At 49.5% G+C, this 22161-nt stretch overlaps 1 protein-coding gene across 7 annotated transcripts in view; it reads right to left on the bottom strand.

Moving 5' to 3' along the window:
* Nucleotides 1–8091: 8091 nt before the first annotated feature.
* Nucleotides 8092–22161, bottom strand: part of Hdac4 (histone deacetylase 4) — a 303466-nt gene continuing 289396 nt past the window's right edge. For all 7 annotated transcript variants that reach the window (XM_045146718.1, XM_045146721.1, XM_004667834.3 and 4 more), the window contains exons 25-27: nucleotides 13827–13911; nucleotides 12960–13101; nucleotides 8092–12647 (exon numbers count right to left, since the gene is read on the bottom strand). In XM_045146718.1, the coding sequence (XP_045002653.1) occupies nucleotides 12608–12647; nucleotides 12960–13101; nucleotides 13827–13911 (267 nt within the window). In that variant the 3' untranslated portion in view covers nucleotides 8092–12607. The remainder of the gene's footprint in view (nucleotides 12648–12959; nucleotides 13102–13826; nucleotides 13912–22161) is intronic.

Below are 22161 nucleotides of genomic sequence, written 5' to 3'. Positions count from 1 at the left end.
AAGAAAGGAGAAAAATCCAAGCAACCAACAAATAGCAACAGCAGTAAAAACACAGCTCCAGAGCTCACTGCTCTCTCCACTCCATAGCTCACACTGCTCTCTCCACACCTCCAGAGCTCACACTATTCCTTCAACACCTCCAGAGCTCACACTTCTCTCTCCACTCCTCCAGAGCTCACACTTCTCTCTCCACACATCCAGAGCTCACACTGCTCCTTCCTCACCTCCAGAGCTCACACTGCTCTCTATACTCCGACAGAGCTCACACTGATCTCCACACCTCCAGAGCTCACACTGCTCTCTCCACACCTCCAGAGCTCACACTGTTCCTTCCATACCTCCAGAGCTCACACTACTCCTTCCACTCCTCCAGAGCTTAACACTTCTCTCTCCACACCTCCAGAGCTCACACTGCTCTTTCCATTCCTCCAGAGTTCACACTGGTCTCTCCACACCTCCAGAGCTCACACTGCTCTTTCCACTCCTCCAGGCCTCATACTTCTCTCTCCACACCTCCAGAGCTCACACTGCTCTTTCCACACCTCCAGAGCTCACACTGCTCTTGCCATACCTCAAGAGATAACACTGCTCCTTCCATACCTCCAGAGCTCATGTTGCTCTCTCCACACCTCCAGAGTCACACTTCTCTCTCCACTGCTCCAGAGCTCACACTGCTCCTTCCACTCCTCCAGAGGTCACACTTCTCTCTCCACACATCCAGAGCTCACACTGCTCTCTCCACACCTCCAGAGCTCATACTTCTCTCTCCACTCCTCCAGAGCTCAAACTTCTTTCTCCACTCCTCCAGAGCTCACACTGCTCTCTCCACTCCTCCAGAGCTCACACTGCTCTCCACACCTCTAGAGCTCACACTGCTCCTTCTACACCTCCAGAGCTCACACTGCTCCTTTGACTCCTCCAGAGCTCACACTGCTCTCTCCACTCCTCTAGAGCTCACACTGCTCTCCACACCTCTAGAGCTCACACTGCTCCTTCTACACCTCCAGAGCTCACACTGCTCCTTCGACTCCTCCAGAGCTCACACTGCTCTCTCCACACCTCCAGAGCTCACACTGCTCTCTCCACACGTCCAGAGCTCACACTGCTCTCTCCACTCCTCTAGAGCTCACACTGCTCCTTCCACACCTCCAGAGCTCACACTGCTCCTTCTACTCCTCCAGAGCTCACACTGCTCTCTCCACACCTCCAGATATCACACTGCTCTCTCCACTCCTCTAGAGCTCACACTGCTCTCTCCACACCTCCAGAGCTCACACTGTTCCTTCCATACCTCCAGAGCTCACACTACTCCTTCCACTCCTCCAGATCTAACGCTTCTCTCTCCACACCTCCAGAGCTCACACTGCTCCTTCCACTCCTCCAGAGCTCACACTGCTCCTTCCACTCCTCCAGAGCTCACACTACTCCTTCCACTCCTCCAGATCTCACACTGCCCCTTCCACACCTCCAGAGCTCACACTGCTCCTTCCACTCCTCCAGAGCTCACACTGCTCTCTCCACACCTCCAGTGCTCACACTGCTCTTTCCACTCCTCCAGTGCTGACACTGCTCTCTCCACTCCTCTAGAGCTCACACTGCCCTCTTCACACCTCCAGAGCTCATACTTCTCTCTCCACTCCTCCAGAGCTCACACTGCTCCTTCCACTCCTCCAGAGCTCACACTGCTCTTTCCACACCTCAAGAGCTCACACTGCTCTCCACACCTCCACAGCTCACACTGCTCTTTCCACTCCTCCAGAGCTCACACTGCTCCTTCCACTCCTCCAGAGCTCACACTGCTCTCTTCACACCTCCAGAGCTCATACTTCTCTCTCCACTCCTCCAGAGCTCACACTGCTTCTTCCACTCCTCCAAAGCTCACACTGCTCTTTCCACACCTCAAGAGCTCACACTGCTCTCTCCACACCTCCACAGCTCACACTGCTCTTTTCCATTCCTCCAGAGCTCACACTTCTCTCTCCACTCCTCCAGAGCTCACACTGCTCCTTCCACTCCTCCAGAGCTCACACTGCTCTCTCCACTCCTCCAGAGCTCACACTGCTCTTTCCACACCTCCAGAGCTCACACTGCTCTCTCCACACCTCCAGAGCTCACACTGATCTTTCCACTCCTCCAGAGCTCACACTGCTCCTTCCACTCCTCCAGAGATCACAATGCTCTCTCTACTCTGCCAGAGCTCACAATGCTCTCCATGCCTCCAGAGGTCACACTATTTGCTCTACACCTCTCAAGCTCAATTCAAATGGCTAGGGAAGTCACAGGCCCTGTGGTGGAGTCTCCTACTGATGTTTTGATAAAATGTTTGCTAAACTACCTTCTAGATGTTTCTGTTTATACCCATAGACCAGTGCAGCTCTCAGTCTTTGTCAGAGAAACCTCTTTTGGTAGTGGGCAATGGTCAAAGCAGAGACTCATAACTGGTCCATAGGCTAAGAATATCTATATCTCCCCTCCAAGGCCTGGAGGATGTTGTGGGAGAGAAATGGAAAGCTTGTAAGAACTGAAAGGTGGGGAAGAATGCTGTAGAACTCTGTCTTCTGGATATGACATGCCATCCTAATCATGAGCACACAGCAGCTGTGACCGCCTGCACCAAAAAGACAAGAAGGGGATTGTCAGGAGGAGGAAGGGGTAGGAGGGGGCAAGAGGAGTGAATATGATCATAATACATTGTATGTAAGTGCGAAGTTACCAAACATAAAATGATTAATTAAAAATATGTTTAAAAAAATCAAAGATCTGGAGAGGCAAGGACAAGCTCTCAGGCTGATCTCACATGATGTTCATCCTACCAAATACTGCTGCCCAGATCTTTTGTTGCTGTTGTTCTTTAAAGCAGAGCATGTTGGTACACACATGTAATCCCAGCCCTGGGGAAGTGAAGACATGAAGAAGCCTGGGCCTTCCTGGAAAGCCACGCTAGTCTACTTGGCAAGTTCTAGGCCAGTGAGAGACCATGTCTCAAAAATGTGAATGACATTCTGAGGAATAGCACCAGAGGTTGTCCCCTGACCTCTACATGCATGCACACACGTGTGCACAGATAACCATACACACACTAGATAGCTGACAAAATTTAATTCTAATGGAGCATGGTGGGCTGGAACTCCACACCCAGCTCAGGCAGCTGGTTCCTCCCCTGACACTTCATGACAGCCAAGCTCCTGTAGGTTTCCTCTTGGCTAACAGGAGACACAGGACCACGTTTCCTGGGACTTCTCACAAATTTCATAAACACGGTACCTGGAAACAATAGACATTTACTATGCTCCGTTGTCCTGAAGTTCCCAATCCAGAGAGCAGCGGGACACACTCCCCCAGGGCCAGAGGCCTTCCTGACCTTTCTGGCTCTTGGTGGTTGCTGCACCACTTGGCCTATAAAGTGTCCTTCCAGGCTACTCCTTCCTGGCACAGCTGCTTCCTCTTCTCCCTTGCTCTCTCTTTTTATGACAGAGGGGGGGGGGGAATGAATGAATATTGGTGCACCAGGGCCTCGAGCTACTGCAGTCAAACTCCAGACATGTGTTCCACCTTGTGTGCATGTGTGACCTTGTGTGCTTATGTCACCTTGTGCGTCTGGCTTATGTGGGACCTGGAGAGTCAAACATGGTCCTTAGGCTGTGCAGGCAAGTGCCTTAATTGCTAAATCATTTCTCCCCTGGCTGTCTCTTGTAAGGACACTTGTGGCCCTCAGGGGCCCATCTGGGTAATTCAAGGGCATCTCACCCAAAGACCCTTCATTTTAATCACACTTACAAGTTTGTATCCAGAGCTGAAAAGGATAGACCACAGACCTATCATTTGGGGGGAGACACCATTCAGTTGAAGATGGGCAAAAATCCCAGTGCAGGAAAAGCTGATCCTGAGCTCTTGCTTGTGTCCTCAACTGCAAAAGATTTGCTCAGTCGTCTGAGCCAGCTGCACCGTGAGTCTCCTATGATCAGCTCAGCAGTGATCTATGCATATGGGCTACTTCCTGGTCTAAAGCTGCCAGGCAGGATGTACAAACAATGCGGACACTGCTGGTGGGGAAGACCAGGGATGCAGTGTCCACTCTAGATGCTTTGGAGCCAGCAGGCAGTGGGCCTGTTGTGGCTGTTAACTCAATCACTGGATAAAACTTTGTCAAGACTCTTGGCCTCTGGAGACCTCAAGTCTCCCTCTACAGAGTAGCACCTGCTTCTCTTGGAGGTCAGGTCAGTCCAGTGACAAAGCTAAACACGCACCTTGGCCTTGTGAGTCGTTTTAGTAACTGGGTGGATCAGAGCTGTTGAGTTCTGTGACAGCCAGTTTCACTATGAGGTTGGGCTGGTTCCCACACTGTGCCCAGGAGTTGGCCCAGTCCGGATGTCAAGGTGAGCAAGGATGGAGGGCCTGGGGCTCAGGGTGTGCACTGTAGGACCACTCCCAGCTTTTGCCTGCCAGCCCTCTCCCTCCAAGCCTATGCCCCAACCAAAGCCTCTGAGCCCCACATACTGTTACTCCACGTCTCCTTTTCTCCCAGCTGTCTGTAGACTCCATGTGTCTTCTCTCTACACCCATTACCCTTTAGTACTGTCCAGTTTCATGGCTGTGAAGGCCAGCTAACCTGTGACATGCCCAGATGTGCATTTCTAGCAAATTTCTACGTGTGCTCTTCAGACTGGCACATCTAATTGCCTCCAGCTGGGGCCCGCCCAGTGCTGCCCAGCCCAGCTCAGAGCTCCAAACAGCAACCATCAGCCACTACATTCCGCCACACAGCCTCACACTGCCCCAGGGATGGCCACTTTGCATCTCCTGACACCCCAGACTCCACCCCTGTTCCTATATCCCATCAGGTCAATCCAGAGTTGAGCAGGCATGTCACCTCCCTGGTGGGCCCTGTCCAGAGATTGAGGCCTTGCACATCCAGACTGAAGGGTCTCAGGCCTGCATGTAGCAGAGCTCTTGAAAGCATGGTGTGCTTGGTCCCTTCAGCTGGGGGCTTAGTCATACTCAGCTCATGAGCGAGCACTCCTGCCTGACCTTTCCCACAGTGTGGATGGCTCTCCCTGCTCCCCTCCCTACCTGGTGCCCTTACCTCTCTCCACTTATTCTTTGTCACCTGTCCCACCACAGACTCTGGGGCGAATCTTGCCTCCCAGCTTCCCAGAGAAGGCCCTGGCTATGTTGTATGTCTGCCTCCCTGCCCTGCCTGACCATGAGGCCAGGAGGTGTCCACAGACAGAGTAGTCAGTGAGAGAAGGAGACTATGTGCAGGAACCGTGGAAAGCACAGCACCCAGGACGTGGGGGGTCCTTGTGGTCCTGAAGGTCCTTATGCTGCTGTCCTGTAGTCTCCCAGCAGAGCGGAGGTCAGGACCGTAGGGACTTGTCATTGTGTGAAGCCTCGCTCCTCAGGTCTACACTTCCTCAACACACTAGGGAACGGTGTGAGGTGCCTGGCATTGATAAGCTGTACCACCATCACCTCTACCATCAGCCAGGGATCAAGGCTTGTGGACTCAGGGATGGGGACAACTGGGTGAGGCTGTGATTCTGGGAAGCACCACCAGGTGGGGCCAGAATTACACCAGCCTTTTCTGGGAGGCCTGAACATGTCCCTGCATGGGGCCCATCCAACATCTCTGCCTCCTAGCTGAAGCAGCCTGCCTCTGTTAGGCCATCCAGTACTCCTGCCTCCCAACCAGAACAGCTGAAACCCCACCCCAGCGTGCCATGGCAGTTTCTGATAGAACACATCTTCCCTGATCTTAGCTGGTCAGGAATCTAGCAGCAGGTTTTTCTCATCTTGGCCCTCCCATCCCTGGTCCCTGGGCCTGCCCCTCTTCACACAGATGTGTGACATCAGGGTGGGGACGAGTCCCCCACTAGTCGGTGTGTGTGTGGGCGTGCCCCATCTCCTTGGCTCTCCCAGGTGCCTGGGCCTGACCTGATGGTGGCAGAGACATCTACCCAATGAACTAGACTATAGGCTCCCCAGAGGTGGCCAGCAGCCTCCCCTCTGGCCCTTAAATTGCACCCTCTGGTGTTGGTTCCTGAAATGGTCCCATTCTGTGGAAGAACTGCTTGCTTTGCAAATTGGCAAAGGTGAGTCTCTTCCAAGACAGTGGTACACAGCTCCTGGGAAAGGGCTGCCCACTCCAGACTGATTGCTGTGGGTCATGCCAGCTCTTGAGGCAAGAAAGGTCTGCCACCCTTTGGAATGTGTAGAGGGAAGCCCTCACCAGGCCCTTGTTTTTCCGAGGAGCTAGCCTACAGCTGGAGGTAGAACCTGGAAGGCGAGGGCCAGGGGCACCCAGCCTACACGAACAGTATGATAAACTCTTCTGCTGTTCCAAGCTGTTACGTTTTGGGATGATTTGTTACACAGCAATGGACAAGTAACACACTGTAACAACAGGTCAATTGGAACAAAGACATTTTGTGTGTCATGTTCCCTTGGAAGCCAAATCCTTCCCATGACCTCCTGCTGGTGGGAATAGAGGGCCAAGTGCTCCAGGACAGACCCAAGGAAGCTCAGCTCCATGTTGTTAGTGGTAGGGACAGACTGACAACCTGCATGCCTAGGAAGAGAAAGGGGCCGGAGGTCTGTGGCTTCTGGTGAAGGATGGCCATGCAGGGCTGGAGCCATGCGACTTGCTTCGGCAATGGTCAAGAGTAAGAAGTAGAAGGACCTGTAACAAGCAGTGCAGCATGGCTCCCACAATAAATGTACAGCACACACGAGCGCCTTTATGGAGATGACAACGCAAGAAACAAAAAGGAAAACAGCAGACACCCTCATGCCATTTCCAGGGCAGTTTCCTCTGGGGGCGGAATTCTGATGTTCCACTGCTGAGCATGTGTTTGATCTGCGTGGTGGGCACAAGCAACTGTTACTGCTTTTCTCTGTAGTAGAGAATTTCATGATCTTTAAAGTTGTGAAGGCATCACTACTCTGTAACAATCGTTCCAAATAACTTTCAGAAGCCAGGCGTGGTGGTGCACACCTTCAATCTCAGCACTTGGGGAGGCAGAGGTAGAAAGATGACCATGAGTTTGAGGCCACCCTGAGACTAGAGTGAATTCCAGGTCAGGTGGGTTAGAGTGAGACCCTATCTTGAAAAACCAACAAAACAAAATAAAAACCAAGAACTCTTTCAGCTACAATGATCATAGTCATGGTAACCAAGCAGCAGGAAGGGTATTAAGAACTCTGAGATACTCTACTGTTTTCCTTCCATGCTCTAGATAGGATTCCTGCTGTCATACGACCCTCTCATTTGGGCAAGTCCATTCCCATCTTCACATCCATGCCAACCTTAAACATGAAAGCTCTGGCTGCCCTGCCAGCCTGCCATCTTTACAGCAGTCAGCAGCTGCTGCAGTACGAGAATGTCATCCCCACATCAGAGGCTTCCACCTCCCAGTGCCCCTCTCTCATGTCCTGTGGGCCGCTGAGCTGAAGGGTGCTCTGAGACCCGCTGGGGTAACTTCTCTGCAACTCACTCTGCGGCTTTGGGAGGACAACCTGGGATGGCAGTGTGGGTGCCTGGGAAGCAGACTGACCAGTCTAGGGCACAAGGTGTTTACTGATTGCCCTTCAGGGGGACATCTGTCCAAAGAGGAAAACAATCAGAGGGGAGCTGCCCTTGGTCAGGTATCAGGCACTTTGGAGTTTCCCCAGCTGGCCAGCTGATTAGCCATGAGTGCAGAAACCCAGAAAGGCGTGGCCTCCCCAGGGCCTGTGGCTGCCTGGTGGTCATGGAGGGGGGTGGGGCTCTATGGGAGCACAGGTGGCCGTGACTGGGTTTGTGGACTTGAGCCTTCGTCCTGGCCCCTTTCCTGGGTCTTACTCACTTCTGTGATTGGCTCTGTCTTGGCCTGCAAAGAATTTCTGGGAAGAAAATAGCACAGTGCTTTAAATGATTGAAAATTTAAAATGAAGACACATCCCTAGGACCCCACAAACAGGCAGCAGTGAGAAGGCTGCCACTGGATCTTATCCAAGATATGGGCCACCCTCTGGAGCCCTGGGCATGGGGCTCAGTCCCAAGCATCCCAGGCATGCAGGAGTGAGGCAGAGAGCACAGTCAGAAAGCAGAGATGGGAGGGCAATTAACACAGTCTTTATTTACACCACAAGAGTGACAAGAGTGTGATGTGGTACAGACACTGGACCCCCAGAAGGTGGGAAGAGAAGGTGACCGCCAGAGGACACCGTCGGTCAGTGAAAACCCACCACACGAAATGAAACAATGAGAGAACCAAACAAGACCTCCGACCCCACTGAGAAAAGAAAGCGCCATGGGGGAGGTCTGGACAGTCAAAGAGAAAACAGGTTGTTAAGTGAATGGTGGCTGTGGCTGTGCAGAGCCCAAGTGGCATCGACGCTCCAAAGGCTTCCAGCACACACCTGCAATGAGGTCAGCCCACTGCATGCACATGGCGACAGAGCATGTACGTCTGTCATTCTCATAAAGTGGAAATAGTGCCTCCGCTACGGAGCACAGGCCCCAGACAAACAAGCCCTGTTCGTGCTTTCTTCCCGCGGGAGGCTTAACCAACGGCAGAGGCCAGTGAGGCAGGCACGGCAGGGTCCTCGCAGCGGAGAAACGGCCTCCTCTGACGCCAAGTGTGGCTTAGACCCACAGCTTGCAAGGATCAGGTTGCCCAGAGCAGACGCCTCGCCCTGCGCCTGCATTATCCAAAAGGAAGTTAAGTCACATGGCTGTGTGGACGGGGGGACTTGCTGGAGTGCCCCTGCTTCTCCATCAGAAGAGCCAGTCACAAGGCCGGTGACAGCACTGTGCAGGGCGAAGAAAGAAAACAAACGAAACAAAACAAAACTCCTCCAAATGAACAAGAGACAGGCAGTACGGTCTGAATGCTGCGGAGTGTCCCTAAAACACTGTTTCCACATAAATACAATAAACTCTATATACTGGTATGTCACAAGTGCTAGGTAAACTTTTAATATGACAAATGTGGAAGTAGTCCTTTTCTTTTCTTTTTCTTACAATAAAAAGTACAATTTCTTAAGAATAAGCTCAGTAAGACTCAAATTCCCCCCCTTCTCTCCTTCAAGGTTTTGTTTTACAGAAAAACTTCCATCGTCTGTATCTGCAAGTGTCACGAGAGGGAAAAGGCATTTTTTCTTCGTCCCAAAGCTGCCGAGTTTGGCGTGCAAAATCTGTATTCGATATAAAGACATGCCGGCGTACAGTCCATGCAACCTCCAGGTGTAGGAAACTTAAAAAAATATATTCATATATTTATATCTATATATTTATATATGTATCAATGCCCATAAAAGATGTGGGCCCAAAGTCTACAAAAAGAAGAATGGAATGAGCACGTGGCGGTGGCCAGCGAAGAAGGAATGTCATGGAAGAGACACCACCGACTCCACTGCTAGTGCCGCAAAGTCAGGCCTGCTCTCCTGTCAGGCCGCTGCAAAATGGCCCTTCCTCTTGGAGACAGATTTGAAAAGTAAAGAAAAATCAAAACACTTCAACAAGGGGGCCCTTGGGAGCCACAGCCCTGGGACACCCAGAAGGACGGCCAGTCCCAACGGACATGGCCTTGGGGACAGCCGCCTGCTGGTGGGGCATGGGCACTCAGGGCGCAGCTGGAAGCCCTAAAAGCAGGTGGACACCACATATCCTGGTGATGTGGTACCTTCAGGGCTTCCCTTAGAGGGATGTAAAGTGCTCGCTCCCGACTCCCCAGCCAGCACCTCGCGCAGCCTTTGCAAAGGAAGGAAAAGGTGGAAATGCTGCGAGGACCAGGCAGGGAAGTGCTGTGATCCTGACCCAGAGGCTGATGAGGCCAGTCCTGGGCCACCTGCCCTGGGGGCTGACTGTGGAGAAGGGTCACTTGTGTCTTCAAAGGAAAGAAAAGGCTACATGGTAGGTCATGCTTTCAGCACGCTGGCAAGCTGGAGTGAGCTGGCCCTCTGGCAGGCCCCTGAACAGAGGGTGTCTAGACAGGACCAAAACAAATCCTTGTGACTCCCCGGCCACTAAGCCGCCATCATCTGAGGGCACGATGAAGCACTGCTTCCCCAGAGCTGGGGCTGGCAGGGGCCCCAGGTGTGTGGAGAGCAGACAAGATGACCAGGACAGGGTGTCTGGCCAGGCTCAGGGCCGTGCAGTGTCACGAGCAGGACAGAGGTTGAGTGGCTTCTGGAGGCCAGCTCGACATGTCCTAAGACCTTCCTGTCCCAATCTCTAGCCAGTCTTAGCTTGGTGCTGACCCAGTGCAGCCCGGTAACCAAGAATCCAAGAATGTGTGCTCAGCCCGTCAAAAGGTTGACTAAGTTCCCATTTACCCTGTAAACTTGACCAAACTCAGAAGCCTACTCAGGCTCCCTCCTGAGCATCTAACTTCCACAGTCTGAACTCCACACACTTTGGAATGAAATTGGTAGCTTCAAGTGCTAGAAAATTAAGTCACCAGTAAAAAGTATCAGTTACTGTCAGAAAAAGCAAAGACAAAGGCTGCTGTCCCCCAGGACCTTGTGCTCCCACAAGGCTCAGTGGGGTCTTGTCACAGGCAGCAAGGGTCTCAGATCCTGCAGCCGCAGGCTCCAAACCTAGGGCTGCGTGGCTGCGGCTAAAAGCCCAGATGGGAGCCGAGCCCCACCTGGGCCGTGCACTGCTGACATGCTTCAGAGGTCTTTGGAAAGCTGAGATGGAGCCCTTCCTGACAAGTCGCAAGTCTCCACTTAATGCTGACTGCCCTTCAGTCCTGCCTTGTCCCAGAGAGAAAACATGCCATTCCTGGTAATACTACTGGTGTTGCAGGCCAGAAGCCCTTGGCTTCTCTGGGCAGAGCTGGACAGACCCAACCCGGCACCACTGAGACCCTGCCACTGCCCCGCCCACGAGACTCACTCTGAAAATCACCCATGACGGCTGTCATCCTGAGATGACTCACTGTACAAAAAGAAACAAAACCAAATCATAAAACTCGAATTAAAAAAATGTACAAGTAAGAATTTAGAAAGGAAAAAGGTTCAGACACTGTCATCATTCAGAAAACTGCTGAATGAAGGAAAAAATGTAAAATTCAGAAAATGATATTTTGCCAGGAGCTTTGTTGTGAAAAATTCATACAAAATCAACAAGTTTAATCCTTTGCTATAAAAACTCATTAGATACATATGTGCATGGCTTGGAAAGGGAGGGGTTCTGGTAGAAAGTAATTAAAATTAAAGTACAAACTGGTAGGCAAGTTGCCCAGGGTGAATACATTGGCTATCTGGAAGCTAGCCAATCTAGAACTCAAAACCCCATGGACTTCAAACCAGATCCCGACCCCTTAGCACCTCAGAGCTAATGCATGAGCCCTCCACCTGCCAAGGACCTTTGCAGTCTGCATTTATCTTACATACATATATATATGTATATATATGTATATATATATATATATTTCTCTATAAATGCATTATAAATATTTTATGAAGATCTCATAAGAATCAAGTTTCTTAGCTTGGAATACAGTGGAATATATATTATACATATATATATTTATTTATACCTAAAATTTAAGCAATACTTCATGCTACTTGCTTTTAATAAAAAGCATTCCAATCGTAACACTGTAGTGTGCCTACGACATGCTTCACAACCAAATGGAGATGTCAATTGCTAAGTGACATATGAGAAAAGAACACTTTGGATCCATTGAAAATTTGTTGGACTTCAAAACCCCCAACAGCATTTGCCACTTTTTTGGAATCACTTCCATTTTCTTGAAACAGCAATAAAGCCAAACAAGGATGTCTGGACTGTGGCCCTCTGGGGACGATGGCTGGTGTCTACCCTCAGAGTGCCAGGCCAGTGCCACAGGGCTCGGCCAGCCACAGGACACTGTCCCATCAATTCCTGCTGTTTGTTTTTACTTAAGGCATTGTTCCTCATACTTCAGAAAACCCAGCCACGAAAACCCATCAGAGCAATAAAAAAAAGGCACAAACTCGCATCTTCCGATGGCTTTGAGAAGCCCAAGCTGACTCATAGGCTCACATTTCTGTTTGTCCAGTTTTTCTTGATCAAGGTTCTTCCAACTCTGTCCCCAACCCGGCTGCAACCCCCATGGCACCCTGTAAGATTCACAAGGCAGGCCAGAGCCACAGAAAACTCTTTGTTAAAAAAAACAAAAGCTACAAGATGAGTTGAGTGGTTTACATGGAGACTGGAATTGTGGGTAGGAATCAACGTTAAGCACCAGTTTTAATCGAGCTTGTTCTGTGTTATTAGATCTTTGAATTCACTTTCCTCAGGTTAACTCAATTTGACAACTCTCAAGTTGCCACAGGCTTCTCCCTTCGTGGCTTCTTCCCCGGGGAACTGCCGGTGTGTGCTTAATTTCCACGTGTCTGTGCGCCCACGTGTCGCACGCTGTCCTGTGTTCCGTGTGGTCTGCCATGCCCGGTGTACATGTGCGTCTCCAGACCTGTGGTTGGAGGTGGCAGAAAGGCCTTCCATTGCTGCTGCACACCCGGTGTTCCTTTGTGCTCACAGAGCACCATGGCAGAACACAGGTGTGACACAGGAAAGTTTCTTGGTGGAGCTTCAAGACAGACAGACAAAGGAGAGAAAAGAAGCTCCCAGAGGCTACAGTGGCGGCTCTTCCTCCATGGGCTCGTCCTCGGGCCTGTGGGGGAGAGAAGGGCCAAGGGTACAGCATGGGTGGTGGCACCACTGCTGAGACCAATGCCCCATGGAGGTGCAGTGCTCTGGGACCTGAGCCCAAAGCCTCTTTTGGGCTCGTCTACATTGGGGAGAGCAGGCGACACTGGCCTGTGTGTAGGGTCAATGGGCACGTCCACGACCCTTGTTACTGTGGGACTGTCCCAGCAGGACAGGCGGGGCACACTCAGGAAGACTCTGACCATTCTGACAATGCAGGCATCCCAGGGCAGGTGTGTGCTCAGCAGGCTTCAGGGAGGGTGTGGGCAGGGCTCACCTCTTCTCAGCAGACTTCACACCCACGGACAAGGAGGCCATAGCGGTGACTGTCTCAGCTTCTTCATTCTCGCACGTCTGTGCTTCGATCAGAGAGTGTCCCACGGTGGAGGATAGGCGTTGCAGGCAGCGCCAGTACTTGCCTGTGGGCAAAAGGACACTCAGGCATGTGGGCGGGGCCCCGCAGGCCTTCGAGAGGCCTTTCATGTGGGCTTTAAGGCGCCTTTCTTGACAGAGTGATGCCTGGACATTTTTGCACACATTTCTGTAGCACAGGGCTGTCTGAGCCTGGGAATGCTGTGACTTCCTGGTTCTGGGAGCAGGTTAAGTGCAGGCTGGGCGGCACCTGGCCTTGCAGATCCTGGGGAGATCCCCTGTCGGGCCTAAGCAAAGGGCGTGTCTGGTAGCTTGGCCCACCCAGAACCCGATTCTCAGGGTTAGAGGAGCCAGCTGGAACAGTTCCAAGGCCAGTCGCCACAGAGGCAGCTAGGAGCAGACCTCTGGTGTGTACTTGGGCTATCGTACCTGGCTGGAGCACAAGTTCTGGTATGAGGTTGTGTGCCACCCGGCCCTGGGACCAGAGGTTTGAGGACCAGAGTTAGGAGATGGGCTGCACACTACACTTGGTCCCTCTGGTCCCAGGCACAGGCTCTTAACCCATTCAACCCAGCTCTTGGGAACTGGAGTCAAGGGACTTGAGACTTTTGGAGCCTCGATCCCAACCAATATGGAGATGCAAACTCCAGTGTGGCAGAAACTGGATAAGGAGATCAGTGAGAATCTCTACCAGCTTAATAAAATCCAGGACAGATGGCAGGGGCTACAGGGGAGCTGGGCACAGAGTATCTGGTTTTGGGGGTCCACTTACTATGGATTTCCATCACCTTCTCCATGGAACGGATGGCGTTGGCATTGGGTCTCTGCTGTAAAACTTGTTCTGGCAAGGGCTCAAGCTGGAGGAGACATAAGCACAGTGGCAGACAGCTTTAGAACCTATGCATGCATCAAATGGAATGTCCAGAGATGGTACCTGGGTCCTGATGTAGGAGGATAGGAGAAAGCTAGCTTTTTTTTTTTTTTTTTTTTTTTTTTTTCCGAGGTAGGGTTTCACTCTAGCTCAGGTTGACCTGGAATTCACTATGTCGTCTCAGGGTGGTCCTGAACTCATGGTGATCCTCCTATCTCTGCCTCCCAAGTGCACCACCATGGCTGATGAAAGCTAGCTTTTTTAAAAGGCAGTTTCAGTTAGGGATTGAGGCTCAAATAGAACCAGGAGGTACCAATTTGAATGCCACTTTGCCACAAAAGAACAAAAACTCTTGGCAAAATATCTGATTGAGTCTGATCCACAGCACCCTCTACTGCCTACTGTTTAACATGCTATCTTAATGAAATGGTTAAGGTGGGCTATCTCTGACGTCCGTCCACCAAATGTACTAGCCAATCAAATCTTCCCTTACATACCTAAATCTGATGCTATATGTGGCTTCCCAGCCCCTCCCTCTCTCTGGACACAACCCTCAGAAAGAGAGAGAGAATGAGAATGAATGTATATGTCTCCAGAATTTATTCTGTGCTGTTGGATGTTTCTTTTCTTTTTAAGATGGTTTATTTTTGCTTTTACACTTGAGGTGAAGCTCCATGGTGGCAGAGGAAAATGACAGCATGAGCAGAAGGTAGACATCACCCCTGGGCCAACATCAGATGAGCAGCAGCAACAAGAGTATGTGCAAAATACTGGCAAGAACACCCATAAGCTCGCCCCCAACAATACACTGCCTCCAGGAGGCTTTAACTCCCTACTTGTCATCAACTGGGGACATGGCATTCAGAACACCTAAGTTTATAGGGGACACCTAAATCAAACCACCAAATTCAGCCCCTGGCCTCCATAAACCAAACCATCCATGATGTAAAATGCAATGCATTCAGCCCAACTTTAAAAGCTCCCATAGTTTTTATAAATACCAATGATGTTCAAATATCTCCATAGTCCAAGGTCTTTTTTTTTAAGCCAGTAAGCACATCTTATTTATTTATTTTGAGAAAGAGACACAGAGTGGAGAGACTGAGAACTGGCACACCAGGACCTCAGCCACTGACATCGGACACCAGATACTTAGGCCACCCAGTAGGCATTGCACTGTCTGGCTACCATGACATCTGGAGAGTAGAACATGGGTCCTTAGGCTTTGCAGGCAAGTGCCTTAACTGCTAAGCCATCTCTCCAGCCCTCGTCCAAGGTCTTTTAACTAAGCCATAATACCAAAGAACCCATAATGGCACATAATAAACATTCACACTGCAAAAGATGGCATTGGGCACAGCAAAAAAATATCCAACCAACACTACATTTATACAGGGCAAACACCCAACTCTGCAGCTCCAAGTCCAACAACTCTAGTCAGTGACAAGTCTCCAAGTCCCACAAATCTAACCAGTTTGACAAGTCTGTGGAGTTCCAATTCTGGCCCTCCAACTGGGTTACTCAGAGTCCCAGATAACTTCATCAGGGCTGGCAGCTCTCCCTGGAAGCCATCTCATAGTCCTGGCATCTCCAATGGGTCTCCACTGCCACCCATGGTCCATCCTCATGGCTCCATTGGGTTCCATGCAGGTAATTTAACAAACCTGCTCCACACTGCCCATGGCCATTTCCAAAATACAAAACCAGATTGAAAATTCAATGACCCTTTCCTGCATTTGGTATACTCTGTAATACCAGGTGGGCTACCAACTTATGAATTTGGGTGGGGGGGGGATAAAGCAGACTTTGAAGAACAGAACAGAACACTCCTTCAGCATTCAGCCCCCTTCAAAAACATTCTGCCTTCTTCCTGTTATTCCAATGCAGGTCAGCTGGCTCATCTTTCATACAATTACAGCTTAACAGGCAGCCTGAAGAATCTGTTTTATCTGTGCCACATCCCTCTGCTCACACCAGCCCACTTCTATGCAATACTGTCCTGCACAAGTTTTCAGGACATGGGAATAACAGCAAGTCTCTCACAGACTGCTTCTAGCCCAGTCCAGGCAAAGCTCTTTCTCACCCTCGTTAAGCTAAACCTCATAGTCCATAGTTCTTACGGCATTCAGGTCTTTCAAGTCTGACCAGAATGGTCCACCAAGCTGTACATGCAGCACTGCACGGAGTTTCTTAGGCCAAGGTTTCAAATTCTTAAGCTTCAAAAGGCCAAAGTCAGACAGGTTTCTAGTAGCAAGGAGCACACTTCTCAGTAGCGATTTTACTGCTGCAGTCAGCTTCACATTGCTGGCAAACAACACCCACCCAAAAGCAGCTTGTGGGAAAAAAGAATTATTTTGGCTTATAGATTCGAGGGGCAGCTGTATGATGGCAGGGGACAATGATGGCATGACATCATCATGATGGCAGACATCACCTCCTGGCCAACATCAGATAGACAAAAGCTAGGAGAGTGTGGCTGCCTTGTTTCTTGATCTAAAGTTTTCTGCTTGCCTTTGTTTATAGTTTGGGGTAACTTCTCACTTTAATTACATGTATGATTTTTCTCTAATCTCTGAATCTACCACATGGGTGTTCTCATCAACTCTAGACTTTCTACCTGTGTAGATCCTCTACATTCATAGTAACAATGGGTGCAGTCCTCTTTATCACTCATTTCTCCTCTGAATTTCTTGGTTTCTTCTTTGATCGCTGCCCTCTTTTTTCCTCCACAAGCCTCACCTTTTGTCCTCTTCCATTTCTCTTAAGTCTACTTGATGTAGCTTTCCTACACAAGCGCCTATGTTCTGCTTTCCAAAAGCCTCAGTTTCTCAAGTCCACATGCTCACAGCTTTATCCTAATTTCTCTTTTAAAAGCCTCAGTTTCTCTTAAGTCCACATGCTTGCAGCTTTGCCCTATTTTCTCTTTAAGCCTCAGTTTAATTCCCCTCCACATACCTGTGGCTCTGCTTCAGTTTTCCCCAAAGACCCTTAATTTCTCTTCTGCTTTGATACGTCCCCTCTTTAGGAAAGCACATGGTGAATGCCGTGTGTATTCTTTGAGTCTCTCTACATTCACACCTAAGTTCTACTTTCCATGTGCTTACAACTCTCTTCTAGTCCTTATCTAAACACCTCAATTTCTATTAACTTGACCTTATAATAAACTACAGTGTTTTCACGTGAGAATGTATTTTCTACTTTCCACATCTTTAGCCTCCCTTCCTAGACCCCAATCTCCCTTAAATAAACCCCATAGATGGTGATTTCCCCTTAAATAACTTAGTAATTCATAATTTGTTCTTGAGTCTGTCTTAATTCTTTATTACTGGTAGAATAGAATCCAAAATGGGGTTCATAAGTTCTGGGGGAACCCCCTGAATCCTCAAGTCCTACACCACTGAGGGAAGTCATTTGTAGTGAAGAGCAATTCACTCTAAAACAACAAATATAACTTTTGTATTTATTATAGAGTTATTAATGTTTTTACTAAAGCTGATTTCTTCACCATAGCTATTCTTTTCATAGGGTGCTATAAAGTATATTTGTGGGTTCCTAGGAGGAGGAAGAAAGCCAGGCTCAGGAGTGGGCTGGGCAAAGAACATCAGCTTGGTACCTACCATGTGTGCCTCCAGGGGAGAGAAAGGACAGTTTCTAAAAATGAAAATACCCTGGCCTTTGATGTAAGGATGAATGACTTGTCTCTAAGCTTGGTTTCCTGTCACTTGTGGAGGAATGGAGGTATAAGGAAGGGAGTATAGCTCACATGTGAAATTTCTAACCAGAGCTTTCTCTCACTGCAGAGAGTAAGTTTTTAAGGCAGTGGCAGGACCCTAGAGCAGACAGAAGACTAAAACAGCAGCTACAGATGGGTGACAGCAACCTAGAAAACAGCAATGGAAAGAACCTTATCTATATGGACACATCTACAGCAGGGACAAAGCTGGACCTGACTATGGGGTCAGCGGGTCCCAGGTATGCTAGGCTCTGGGAGACCACAACAGTAAGAACTTGTTGCTAAGGGAAGCTGGTCTTACCTCTATCTTTAGTGGAAGTCAGAAAACAGTACCCCTGGGAGTTTGCTTGGCCTCAACACTAAGAGGACAGATACTGTGTAGTGGCAGCATTTCATGGCCTTACACAAAGCCACTATAGCCTTTTTGTGAGGCATTTCTTCTAGGTTGCCTATTAGTGCTGCCAAGAGACATCCCAGGAAGCATGACATCTGAACCCAACACCAAGGAGTCAGCACCAACTAGAGCCACAATCAGGACATGCTCAAGGCCAAGTGATGGGAATGCCAAAGGGTGCTAAAGGGCAGGCTGTGACATCACCTGTGGCCACAGAACAATGGAGTAAACAACATGACACGAGTCAGCCAACTGAAAGCTAAGTACTCAAGAGGTGGCATAGGCTCAACAAGTGACTAAGTAAGAACGTGTGTGGGGACAGACAAAAGGTCTTCACAGAAGAAGTGCCATAACTACAGTACTGCTGCCCCATCCACCCCCATTTCAGCAGAAAAAGGTGACTTCACAGTGGAGATCCACTGACCAAGACAAACTGTGCCCATGGTGTGCTCCTGAGTGTGCAGTGTTGAGAATGGCTCTTGGCCCTGCGCTTGGCCCATGATCAAAACCTCACTGTTGGGCTGGAGAGATGGCTTAGCAGTTAAGCGCTTGCCTGTGAAGCCTAAGGACCCCGGTTCGAGGCTCGGTTCCCCAGGTCCCACGTTAGCCAGATGCACAAGGGGGCGCACGCGTCTGGAGTTCGTTTGCAGAGGCTGGAAGCCCTGGTGCGCCCATTCTCTCTCTCCCCCTCTATCTGTCTTTCTCTCTGTGTCTGTCGCTCTCAAATAAATAAATAAAATTAAAAAACAAAACAAAACAAAACACCTCACTGTTTTAGTGACTTTTTTCAGTGCTGTGATAACACACCCAAAAGGAGGAACTTCAAGGAGGAAGGCTTGGTTTTGGCTACAGTTTGAGATGGCTTGGTCCATCAGGGTGGAGAAGGCATGCAGCAGGAGCAGCAGAAGCATCGGGTGGCTGGTTACATCGAAAGGGCAGTCAGGAAGGTGAGTCCTAGCTGGAGGTGGAGCCAGCCTGTAACTGTCAAGCCATGCCCCTAAGGCCCTGGGTCTGCCAGGTGGGGCCCATGTCCAAAAGGGTCCACATCATCCCAAATCAGTGCCACTAATTGGGAATGCAGAGTTCAAAAGCATGATCCTGTGGGGTCATTTCTCTCATCACAATGCAGACCAGCATGGTCTGAGGGACTTTCTATAAAATGCCTGAGCAGGATTCATTCCCTGAGACAGTCTAAGTCGTGAACAATACTAGGAGGTTACAGACTGTCACAGACAGAGGCTGTGGGTGAGGAATGACCAAGTGCAGCTCTGGATCTTGGGGGAGCCCTGCTGCAGCAGAGGCAGGGCCATGCAGAGCATGGTGACATCTGGACATACCTGGACTTCTACTGACACATGGAGCAGGGCTGGTGACAATGGCTCATCCAGTGGGAAGCTAGCAGGAGGGGATGGGGTGGACACTATTTCTGAAACACTTCCCTAAATGTCAAATCATTTCCAAACATGAAGTCCACTAGAAATACATGTAGATCCTCAAGGGGTACAGTTACTGAAGCAATCTGCTTTAGTCTGGATAGCAGCATGTTGGAATATGTATGCAAAATCAAAGCCAGGTACTTAGGCGCCATGATGAAGAAACTACTGGTTATAGAACCTGACCTGGAGGAGTAAACAGAGCTTTCAGAACTGAACATGCCAGTGCAATGATCAGACATGCAGCTCTGAAGTCACAACTCTGAAGCTGCAGAAGAGATGACCCAAAGGAGCCAAAGGCCAGGCAGTGCTCAGCAGGAAGCCTCCGCCTGGTTACAGCTGGGTCCAGAGCAGGCGGTCACTGTGGGCTCTCTGGAAATGGGGGAGATCCTCAGACCAGGCAGGGAGACTGAGGAGGGAGAAGCAGCAGGAACCCATGGAGGGACACAGGAAAGAAACTGCAGGACATCAGAGCAGGCAGCAGGCTACACACAGCTGGAGGAAGCAGATAGCAGCCCTTGCGCTGGCTTCCCAAGAGCAGAGTCAAGGAAGCAGAGGCTTGACAGCTCCTCATGCCGCCAAGTGGAGACACTGTCCACTCAGATTCACATCCAAGATGTGGTTTTAAGAACAGCGTGGAACAAAGGTACCACCCACCCCAACAAACTGGGATGCTGCCCATGGGAACCCTTTCATAACAGAAGGCCTACAGGATGGATATGAGACATGGTGAAAGTGGCCCCAGAAGCCAGCTAAGCAACAAATGAGGAAGAAATAGCCTAGGTGCAGTGAGTCCTAAATCAGTAAGGGTGACATATAACAGTAACAGTGACATATACTCAATGCAATGAAACAAGTGGAAGGGAGGCACACAGCCTGAGGAGCTGAGCAGGGCTGCCAGTTGAGCACATACACATGCAAGACCCTAGTTAAATTAGAATTTCCAAAGAATAATTTCTTTCTTGAAAAAATTATTTATTTATTTATTTGAGAGAGACCGAGAAAGAGGCAGAGAAAAAGAGAAGGAGAGAATGGGTACATCAGGGCCTCCAGCCACTGCAAACGAACTCCAGACACATGCGACCCCTTATCAATCAGGCTTACGTGGGTATTGGGCAATTGAGCCTCGAACTGGGATCTTTAGGCTTCACAGGCAAGTGCTTAACTAGGAAGCCATCTCTTCAGCCCCAAGAATAATTTCTTAAATACACAGAGGTCCAAGTAGGTGTCCCACGGTTACTTTGCTGACCCCAGTTTCACTGGCTTCGTTTAGGTTTTGTACCTGATTGAGCCATGGTGCCAGCCATTTGTGAGTATGTATGCCTACTGCCTACTTTTCAACCCAGCAATAAAAACATAGTCAAAGTGGGAGCCCCTCAATCACATCAAAGAAAGGACTAAAAATCTACAGGAAATGAGGGGTGGGCAAAGGACAAAGTAAGACTAGAAGTAGAAGCCAACTTAGAAAGAAGTGACCGAAGGAACAATGGAGGGCCAGAGCTCACATCCCAGCCGGGGACACAATACCACCTAGCTCTGTGCTGCTTCCAGGGGTCAGGCTGGAATCCAGGAGGAAGCCTGGCAGTCATGACACAAATTAAATGCCACAGTTGGCCAAAAGAAGGCTGGGATGGCATCTTACATGTCGGCAGAGACTCAAGGAAGGAAGCATCAGTAATGTAGAGAAGGCTGCCAGGAAATGACAGAACATCAACTGGGTATGATGGTTTAAAATGCCTGTCTTTAGTAAAAGAGTCATCAGATGGGCAGCGCTGAAAGCAGACAAGAAACGGACACTGTGGTGGAAAGTCCAGCATGCCTTTCTTAGATCCAGCAGACAAACTGGCCACAGAATCAAATGTAATGCAATTAGCAAGCTTGGCTCCGTAGACATATAAAAAGAATTCTACAAAACAGGCGGAGAGGGTGTGTGATTTCCAACACATGTGGAATGTCTGTGCAGGGTGACCATGGAGTAGCTCACCCAGAAATCACCACCAACCAGACGCGTTCCCACCACAATGTAGCCTGTTAGAAAACGATAATGACAGAGAACCATGAGCTCTCATGTCTGAAAATTCAAAAACATACCAACTCATAAGTCAAAGAAGTAATCAGAGAAATCAGAAATCAAGAGTGCTGGTTGCCAAATAACCCAAGTGTTATCAGGACATTGAACTGCTGCCAGGCAGTGAGCTGGGGAAGAGTGGGCAGAGGGGGTCATGAAGCCTTCAATGCATATACCAGAAAAACAGAGTGGAAAGTTTGAGTTAGCAAGGAATAGAAAAAAGAAAATAGATAGTAAAAGGACCAGACAATAACTTGGGAGAAGCAAATTACAGTAGCTGGAAAGACACTCTTTGAAATGTTGAGCAATAAACCAATAGTCACAGGACTAATAGCATCTTTCACGTGGAGAAAATTCTAAGTAGAGAACTCTATTTACTTTTGCCAATGAATAAGAAGATGGGGCTGAAATGAGTGTTAAATGTACCTTCCCAGATTATCTCAAAAATGAAAGCAAAAATGGTCCAGTAAGTTAGAATGTTACCCACAGGATCACATAGCCCAGGAGGGCACAGAAAGCGAGAGAGAGACGTGTGTGTGTGTGGGTGCTTTTCAAGATCTTGTGTGTCCATCACTCATCTAGCGTCTGCCCACACACCCGCAGGACAG

This window comes from Jaculus jaculus, chromosome 4 (assembly GCF_020740685.1).
Source record: "Jaculus jaculus isolate mJacJac1 chromosome 4, mJacJac1.mat.Y.cur, whole genome shotgun sequence".
In the NCBI taxonomy this organism is placed as follows: Eukaryota; Metazoa; Chordata; class Mammalia; order Rodentia; family Dipodidae; genus Jaculus; species Jaculus jaculus.
Note: the sequence above shows the minus strand (reverse complement) of the source record. Positions and strands in the feature narration are given on the sequence as shown.